General features: G+C 27.8%; 1 protein-coding gene across 1 annotated transcript; it reads left to right on the top strand.

Moving 5' to 3' along the window:
* Positions 1–8,535: 8,535 nt before the first annotated feature.
* Positions 8,536–9,252, top strand: LOC129292268 (WUSCHEL-related homeobox 5-like). The gene is made up of 2 exons (XM_054929843.1): positions 8,536–8,847; positions 8,931–9,252. The coding sequence occupies exons 1-2, from the start codon at positions 8,652–8,654 to the stop codon at positions 9,047–9,049; spliced, it is 315 nt and encodes a 104-aa protein (XP_054785818.1). The 5' UTR covers positions 8,536–8,651; the 3' UTR covers positions 9,050–9,252.
* The last annotated feature ends 1,033 nt before the right edge of the window (positions 9,253–10,285 follow it).

Here is a 10,285-nt window from a genome sequence, read left to right as displayed (position 1 = left end):
ATCACGTACAACCTAATAGACCAATTATACTATAGCCAGTAATTCAGGCGAGTCGGGCTTATTTGGGTCGGACTCAATTTGGGCCAGGCTTATTTGGATCAAGTTTAAGAAATCCTACTCTTTCTAAAAAGCCCATATAGCCAAGCTTGGCCCTAACACTTTTGAGTTTCAGGCTTATTCGGGTCGGTCCAAATACCCATAATTTTTTTAAAATATTTTTTCCTTTATTTTTAATCAATTTTAATTTTTAAATAATTTTGTTAAGTATAAAATATTATTTTAACTTTAAAAGAATAAAATAAAAAAATAATAACTTGTTAAATTTGTAGTTAACTAGCTCTGTTATTATTTTATTATATTATGTGCAATTTATTCATGAATGTTTCCTTTAATTATAAATTAATGTCTTATTTATTTAAATATTGCTTTTATCATGATCATATAAAAATATTTATATATTTTAATCAAATTATATTAATTTAATTATGATCAAATTAATCTCAATTCAATCACGGTTAAACCGCTAACTTAAAATTTTGCCTTAATTAGTTCAAATTTTTTAATAATTATTGGGTACACTATACTTTTCATTTTTAAGAATATGAGAAAAATAGTTTTCATTATATTATATACAACAAAATTATTTAATTATGAGTAAAATACTATTTTTTGAATTTTTTCTTTAACTTTTTATATTGTTTAAGCCCTACATATAAAGGGTATTTACTTTACTTTATTCTTAATTTTTAACTAATCTAGCATGGATGATAATCAAATAATTATGTAAAAATATTATTCTATTTATTATGTTTGTCTAGTAGTAGAGTCAGGAATTCATATATGGCTAAATTTATTTTTAAAATTAATTATCTTATTTTGTAAAAAATATATAATATAATTTTTTGGACAAGAAAATGATGTATATGACTCAACTTTTTAAAAAAAAATGGGTCTTAAAATATAAAAATTAACATTAAAATATATTTTAAATATTATTTTGAGATATTTTATTTGATTAAAAATAATAAAAAGAGGAAAATAGAAATATTTTTATTTTTTAAAAAAATAACTATGGTAATGCACTCAAATATATGGTATTTTAAAATGAAATACATTAATACTTTTTGAAATCCCATGTTTTTGCATAGTAATTAAACTCTAATTTGTCAATTGTAAAACCTTTTGAGATGCTTTAAATCTTGAAAACTTGAGAATGCATCTTTACAATCCAATTTGTGGGTTTTAACAACTTGTCTTTTACCTTGAGTTAATCTCTAAGTTAATTGAGATATGAAATTTGTTAAGGATTAGTAAGGGAGATTTTACACAATCCGCTCTTATTCAGCTCTGTCAAATTCTCTTGAAGTTCCACATTTCTAAATCAAGAACATGAGTGAGATCCGACTAATACTTCTTCAACTGACTCGTGTGAAAATCATTATGAACTCTGAATAAATGAGGAAACAAAGCAATTCGATAGGCCATAGGTCCCAACTTCACTAAAATCTCAAAGGGATCAATAAACCTAGGAGTTAACTTCTTAGTTTTTATTGATCTCCCAATACCCATGATCAATGTGACCCTTAAGAACTCATGGTCGCCTGCAAGAAATTTCAACAACCTCTTTTCCTATCTATGTAGCTCTTCTACCGACTCTAAGCTGTTAACAACTTTTGCTTAATCACTTTGATCTTTTGAGTGGTTTGGTCCACAAAATTTGGACCCAACAAACTTCTCTTGCTTAACTCCATCCAACATAAAGGCAATCGGCACTTTCTTTCATGTAAAGCCTTATATCAAGCCATCCTAATACTAGATTGATAGCTATTATTGTAGTTAAATTTTGCCAATAGTAGATAAGTGTCCCAATTATCCCTCAACTCAAGAACACAAGCTCGTAACACATACTCTAACGTCTGAATAATTCTTTCAGTCTGGTCGTTCGTTTGTGGATGATAGACCATACTAAACCTCAATATGGTTCCCATTGCTCGTTGCAATGCTCTCCAAAAATTCGATGTGAACCTCAAATCAAGATTGGAGATAATATCTTTCGGCACTCCATGAAGTCTCACAATCTCATTAACATAGACCTCAGCATATTTCTCAAGACAAAAATTCCTCTTTTCTATTAGGAAATATGCTGACTTGGTCAAATGATTCACAATCACCCAAATTGCATCATAACCCAATTGAGTCCTGGGCAAGCTAGTAATGAAATCTATAGATATATTATCCCATTTTTACTCAAGAATTTCCAATGGTTCTAACAAACTACTCAGCCTTTGGTGCTTAATCTTGACCTTTTGGCTTGTCAAGCATCGAGCCACATGCTATGCTTCATCCTTCATCATTCTTGACCACCGCCACATTAGCTTCATATCCTAATACATCTTAATGGCACTGAGGTGAATTGTGTACTCACTATGGTGTGCTTCATCCAGAATTGTCTTCCTCATCTCCTCGTCACTTGGTACACAATATGGTCTTGGTAAGTCACAAAACCATCATCACTAAACCCAAACTTTATAGGTGTCCTCTCTTCAATGTCCTCACAAGTTTTAAGTAGGAATTCATTCTCAAACTAAGCACCTTGCAATTCCCTTCAAAACTTATTGATCACCACTGTAGAATGCATATTACACAATGTCATCTACAGTTCTTTCCTCTAAGTATCCAAATATGTCTCAAGCAATTAGTGTTCTTGAATCATCATATGAACAACATGCATAGTGTTCTGACTCAACACATTAGCCATCATATTGGCTTTACCCAAATGGTACTTGATCTCAAAGTTGTAATCCTTGAAAAGTTCCATCCACCTACATTGCCTCATATTAAGTTCCTTTTAATCCACCAAATACTTCAAACTCTTATGGTTATTGAACACTTTAAACATAGAACCATACAAATAATGTCACCATATCTTTGGTACGAAAACCACTATGGCCAATTCTAAATCATGCATCAAGTAGCTCTCCTTATATGGTCTCAATTGTCTCAAGGCAAAGGCCACAACCCACTCATCTTGCATTAACATACACCCTAAGCCTTTCAATGAGGCATTCGTATATACCACATATGGTAAGCAAGGATCAAGGATGATAAGTATAGGTGCTGAAATTGGCTTATTTTTCAACTTTTGAAATGCCATTTCACACTTGTTAGTCCATACATACAGCTAATCCTTTTGAGTTAACTTGGTCAATGGGGATGCAACTTGTGAGAAACCCTAAATGAATCACCAATAGTACCCAACCAAACCTAAAAGACTCTAGGTTTTCATAACTGAGGTAGGCGGTTTCTATTTCAAAACAAGATCCACCTTATGTGGATCTACCGCAATCCCATTTGTTGGCACCACATGGCCAAGAAATCTCACTTCTCTTAACCAAAACTCACATTTACTGAGCTTGACATACAACTTGTTATCTTTTAGAAGCTGCAAGATAGCATGAAAATGCTTTGCATGCTCCTCTTCATCTCTTAAGTAATTAAGATGTCATCTATAAATACCATCACAAATTTGTCGAGGTAAGGGCAAAGATTCGATTCATGTGATTCATAAACACTGCTAGAGATTTGTGAACCCAAATGGCATCACTAAAAATCCATAGTGGCCATATCTAGTGCAAAAAGCAATCTCCAGCACATCCTCAGTTCTAACTTATAATTAGTGATATCTCAATCTCAAATCAATCTTGAAAAAGAAAGAAAATCCCATGAACTAATCTAGAAGATCATCTATTCTATGCAATGGGTACTTATTTTTAACTGTCACCTTATTCAAATGTCAATAGCTAATGCAAAGCCTCATACTACTATCCATCTTCTTAACAAACAATACCAGTACTCCCCACAGAGACACAATCAATCTTATAAAACCCTTCTCTTATGGCTACATTTAATCATCAGACATAGGAGTAGATAGCTTAAATAACTTTCATTAGTTATATGTAAACTAGTGGATTCAAACTCAAAGCCCCATTGGTCCAAATATCAACTCCTCATAGCAAATCCTAACTTAAAAATAAGGTAGAGAGGGAGAGGAAGGGAAGGGAAGCTTACTAGAAGTGATTGAAGGCTCAAAACCTTCACAAATAACCTAAGAACGTGTGCCCTAGCAGAACCAAACACATGCCTCTTAGTTCTTCTCTAATTCTTTTTCGCTTTCTTGACTATGCGTGGGTTTCATTTACCAAAAACTTGCCCCTCCGTCGTGATGCATGCAATGTCCACTGTGATAATTGGTACAAAGAAAGCTACCTAAAATTTAAATCTCCAATTAGGCCCACAGCTCATTACCACTTCAAACCCTATTCGAAAGCTATAGATAAAGCCTAATAGGTCCATTAGCCTTATCTAATCATTATCTAACCCATTTATGATTAAATTTCTCAAATTTTCCTCTATTTACTTAATTAATATGAAAGTTCATTTCCAAAATGTTACATAAAATCTGATTGCATTGAACAAAATAAGGAAAGAGAGGAGGCTACAAGAGGAAGGACAAGGAGACACTTGCAAAGTCCTTAGTCAAAGTCAAGGTTTAATAGTCAATAGTTAATCCAAGTTAATAATGGAGTAAAATTGTTTTCTTTTTAAAAGTTTCAGAACAAAATTGTTCCAAAAAAAAGTTTAAAATATCAAACACTCCTTACAAAAAAACTTAGGACAGTTTTGCCCTTAACTCTAAGAAAATATCTTTTTATTACCATGTCTAATTTGATGAAAATAATGAAATAATTTAGATTTTTTGCAATGATAAACAAATACTTTAACAACTCTTAGTGAAAATTTTACAGATAATATGGGAAATATATATTATTCAAATTTAATTTTTAATTATAAATAGCCATGTAAATTCATATGGTCATAGAAAGAAGAGAATTTAAATTATTTTTTTTTGGGGGGTTTGAGATTCCATGGAATGGTCGCCAAATCCATCCATGTTAGGACGGAAAGCACATTTTCTTTTTATAATGGATTTCATGGTATTCCAAGATTTAAGAGCCTCCCTCTATGTGTGCATAATTTTTATTTTTTATTTTTTGGTTTATAAGCTTTGGATAATTGAGAACACGAAAAGGTTGTAGGGATGAACTTTCATACTTTCATTGCTTGACGCACAATGTCACCTTTTCCAACTTTCTGCGCTTCCTTTGCTAGACTAGAAGGGAATATATATATAATATTATATATATATATATATATATATCATTTCATATTTATAAATCATTTCAATCATGTTTTTGATAAAATTAAAAAAATATTAAAATTCATTAATTTTATATAAAATTTTAATTATCATTTAACTTTACTCCTTTCATACACACACACTTTTTATCAGCATACATTTTCTCTTCAACATTTAATAGATGACAAAAAGAAAAATTTATAATAAAAAATTAATAACATTACTTGTAATAAGACAAAAAAGAGTCCTTTTTTTTTTACCTTATTATAAATAGGATTGGGGAGGAGGATGCTCCTCCTTCTCATCATATAGATGTTATTTCTAACTATCCCACCAAAAATGAGTAGTTAAAATTCTTAGTTTATTCTTATTACAAGAATCTTCTTAAAAATATTTTCTATCTTATAGGTAACATTTTATTTTATTCATAGACAAATATGAAAAGGCAAGATCAAAATAAATGTCCCAAAATATAAGATATTTTGAAAACAATGGTAAAAGAGCAAATTGATCCTTGAACTATAGGTCCAGCAGTGTATAGGACTTTAAACTCATATTTTGTATAATGTTCTGCTTCAATTTTTTAAAACGGTGCAATCTAACTTTGACATTAATAAAAGTTAACTTTGACCATTAATTGACCCCAAAATGATAGAAAAGAACTTTAAAAATAACTAATAAAGTTTCTTGATCTTTTTCTGTAATTTTTTAGGGTCCTTTATTATAATTTTTTATTCTTTTTCTGTATTTTTTAATATTATTTTTGATCAACTAATGGTCAAACTTAACTCTGGTTAACAACAGGGTTTTGATTGCACTGTTTTTTAAAGTTAAAAAATACTATGCAAAGAATGAATTTAGAAACTCAAATGCTCTTGAACCTATAGTTTAGAAGCTAGTTTGTTCCTTTATCCTCTAAAAAAAAAAAGATTTCGTTAATGATAATTATTTGAACATTTCAATCCTTAAATAAGTTTTCTTCCTTCTTTCTCATTAATAAAAGGTGTTTTTAAAAGTTTGTAAAAGTTAAGGTTATAAATTGTATTTAATAAATTTTATTAATACATATAATTTTGCCAAAACAATACCTTATAAATTGAGATGGATGAAATAATTTATATTCCATCTTTTGTGCAAAATGATTTATAAAATAAGATCATAAATTCTTTTTGGAAAATAATTATGCAAAATGATTTATAAAAAAAGATCATGAACTCTTTCTGGAAAGTAATTTACCGTATACTCCCTCAAGTCCTTAATATAAAATAAAGTAAGTTAACTTCTTACATAGATCTAATACACCACATAATTTATGCTCTGTTTAATAAAAACATGCCATATTATATTGCTATAAACATAAATTGATTATATTATTAATGATATTAGAAAGAAAATAGACAAAAAAAACTAAAGAGGTGTTCTCTAATTTTTATTAGATAGAACATGGATGGCATGATGCATTGGATTTATGTAAAAATTTCTTAGTAAATTTAATTAAATTCATGCTTATTAAGAAATACTGGTTTAATTTTACCATTCTTTGCAATTAATAATCATTAAAAATTGTTGTCTAGGACTTTAAAACTAATAATTAAATAAAGGTAAAATTGAAAAATAAAAACTAATTGTTCTAACTGATCTTAATAATATTAAAGACCCAAGAAAGTACTAGTATACTCTCTCCAAATTATAATATAAAACATCTTTTAAAAATCTTACTTAGTCTAAAATATAAAATATTGAGTAATTTTTATAATTACTTTTTCAATTATACCCCTACTTTATTTATTACTTTTTAAAAAAAATTATACATTAAAATTTTAATTATCATTATCAAGTCATTTATATAAAATATTTAATGAGATTATAATTAAAAAATGCAATTTTTTTAAAAAAATTAAGGATTCAACATATTATTTTATAATTAAATTAGTTACCAATAAGCATGATTGGCGAGGGTATATGAGAATTGGGTAGGATCTCATTTAATACTCATCATAATGATGATGATAAGCATTTTGTTATGATGACATTTATATTTTATAGCATTATTAATTTAGTTTAAATAATATAAACATATTAACCAATAAAAATTGATCCAATTAATAAGGATCTAGCTTATAATTCATAAGGTTGTGGAATCAAATCTCGCTACTAATGTAAAGACCTTATTAATAAAGATTTTAAAAAAATTCTTTGAATATGAAAACATGCTATGGTCGTAGTAAATTTTTAAGATTAAACTCACCTATATATTTTATTATCAAAAAATATAAACCTACTAAAATTTTTAATCAATAATATTTTAAGTGATCAATTTGTTATTTTAACAATTATTTTTATGGTAGATTTTATATGGGGAAACTTATATAAAAATGTAATGATAAAAAATATAAATCAGCTGAATTCAACCAGAATCCACAATCCAGGCAACAAATATAGTCATGTCAAATTTGATGGGGAAAAGGAAAAGCAAAGGTCCAATTAAGAAGTCGTCAATCAAGGAAGGCTCGGTTCTCAAAATATTTAGTTACACTTTTTTCGGTTAAAGTCATTGGACCATTTTACTTTTCTGAGCCAAAATGGAAATTGCGTAACGCACGCAATCTTCTTTGGTACTATTTTTATTTGGGCTTCATATGGCTCTCTCCCTTGCTGACAGCTGTACTGGATATTGACTTTATCATGGCATCTTTGGCATCCTTTCCGGATATCTGCCAGGCTTTAGGCTTTTGACAAAAAATTTATTACGTAATATTCTTTTTAATTTTATTTATAAATTACTTTAATATATTTTATTAAAATTAATAAAAATTTTAAACTTTCATTATTATTTTAAAATTTAATAAATTTTTATATTTATTTTAATAAATATTATTAAATTTTATTATTAGTATTTTTATTTAAAATATTAATAAAAATAAAAATATAAAGGGGAGTTGAAAATTACAACTACTTTTTTTCAATTTATTTTATCATCACTTTTTAAAAAATGAAGTAATTCACTTTATAAATTATTAAATTAATAATAATATTTATTTTAAATAAAATATTTAAATTAATTTAAAAAGTGATAGAGAAAATAAAAAAATAATATTATATAATTTATTTAATTTTTAAAGTTATATTTATAATTTTATTAAATTTTATTTTTTATATTTTTATTATATTATTATTAATGAAATTATTAAAAATAATTTATAAATAAGATTGAAAAAAATATTTTATAAAAAAATTAAATTTTTTTCTCTCCAATGAATAAGAGGACTCTTTGTTTAAAAAATAAAAAAAGAAAGCAAAAATATTGGAACTTTTTCTTTAGGCTTGATCTCCTAAATTTTGCAATGTTACCCATCGGTAATTCAGACATGTGTTAACTGTTGAGTCTCTGTTTTGACCAATAAATGTGCACGTGTTGCTCTCTGATTTGTCCTTCTTCCACAATCAAATTTTCATGTATTCTTTGACGGTTGACTCACCTCTTCGCCTCCGATCTCACAACGCCGACCAGATCCAAAACATCTCCTCTCTCCTCAGCTTTTACGGCCACACCAAGAGCAAGAACGTCTTCTATTGGTTCAAGAACCATAACGCCGGCGAGCACTTAAAGCGTCACAAACTCACTCCTCCTTCCCTTCCCTGCAAATCATGTTTCTTCTTCACCCAGCACTTTCATTTATTAACTCAATCTCTCTCTCCCCTGATCCTGATGCTTTATTTTATTCATGTTCAGCTGTTCAGAGGGTAGTGGGAGTCGAGTGGCGGCAGAGTCGGAGAGAGTGGTGGAGACTGGAGACGCTTCAACTCTTCCGCTTGGACTCGTCAGGGGAAGCTGAGGCGGGTTCGTGCTAGTTGCAGGGACGATACCGGCGAACCAATGGAGCAACCTCCCCGGTACCTCTCTGCCTGAGCTTTCTCTAACACATTCTGTGCACTTGGCCCATGCAAAGAAAACCAAAGTATGAGAAGAGAAAGTGATTACAAATTCCTGAGTATACATACATTGGCTGGAGAGAAACAAGTTCATTTTACAAGGTTCATCAAGGAAGGAGAAGAGGAAATCAATGGGAAAAAAATATATTCCTCATCAATTTAGATAATATTAATTTAATTTAATTAATTTAATTTAATATTATAATTTTTATAAATTAACTATTTAAATTTATTATGGACAATATAAATTTAATATTTAATTTTTTAATAATTTTTTATTTTAATAAATATAAAATTCAAATAAAAAATAAAAAATTTAAATTTAAACTTTACAAATAAAAATTTAATATTGAATATATACTATTCACAATATATTTAAATAATTAATTTATAAAAATTATAACATTAAATTCAACTACCCAAATTGATAACAAATATATTTATCAAAAAAATTATAAATTTTTATTTTTATAAATATAAAATTAAAATAAAAAAATCTAGGCCATTCAATTTTTTTTTTTTGACAAGCACCAAAGACGAATCCAAAGAAAAAGATACTTGGTTTGTTTTTTTTTTAAATTTTAAAAAAATGTGAGGTGGCAACATTAATAAATAACTCAGACAACAAGACAATATTGTATTATTTTAAAAAGTTTTGAAATAACATTGTCCTGAAAAAAATTTACAATACTAAATATTCTTGGAGATAATTTTTTATGGCATTTGTACCATATTGTCTTGAAAAGAATTCTATTTCACTTTGCTAGAAATAAGAAATATAATTAATTAACATCCATTGATATGTTTGAAATTTATTTTTTTATTCAAAATACTTTTATTGATTGTTTGACATGATAGTTGTGTATTTTTAATAATGCTAACTTAATTATGCTAAATGAGGGTAAATAAATACTCCATGCTGTTTTATTTAAAAGGCAAAAGGAGAAAATGATTTTTTAGTTCTATTTATAAAATATGTTATTAACTATCTATCACAAGTCTTTTTAGCTCTCATTAAATGTTAATATAAAAGGCACATTATTAAACTATTAATGGCTAACAAGTTTTAAATTTTTTCTCAATTTCATATAAAACATGTTTAAAATGATTTATAAATAAAATAAAAAAATAAGTCACAATGTTAACCAATTCAAA

The sequence above is a fragment of the Prosopis cineraria genome, unplaced genomic scaffold (genome assembly GCF_029017545.1).
Source record: "Prosopis cineraria cultivar Desert tree isolate PC_DT_omini unplaced genomic scaffold, ASM2901754v1 PC14, whole genome shotgun sequence".
Classification (NCBI taxonomy): Eukaryota; Viridiplantae; Streptophyta; class Magnoliopsida; order Fabales; family Fabaceae; genus Prosopis; species Prosopis cineraria.
This window is presented reverse-complemented; position numbering and strand designations above follow the sequence as displayed.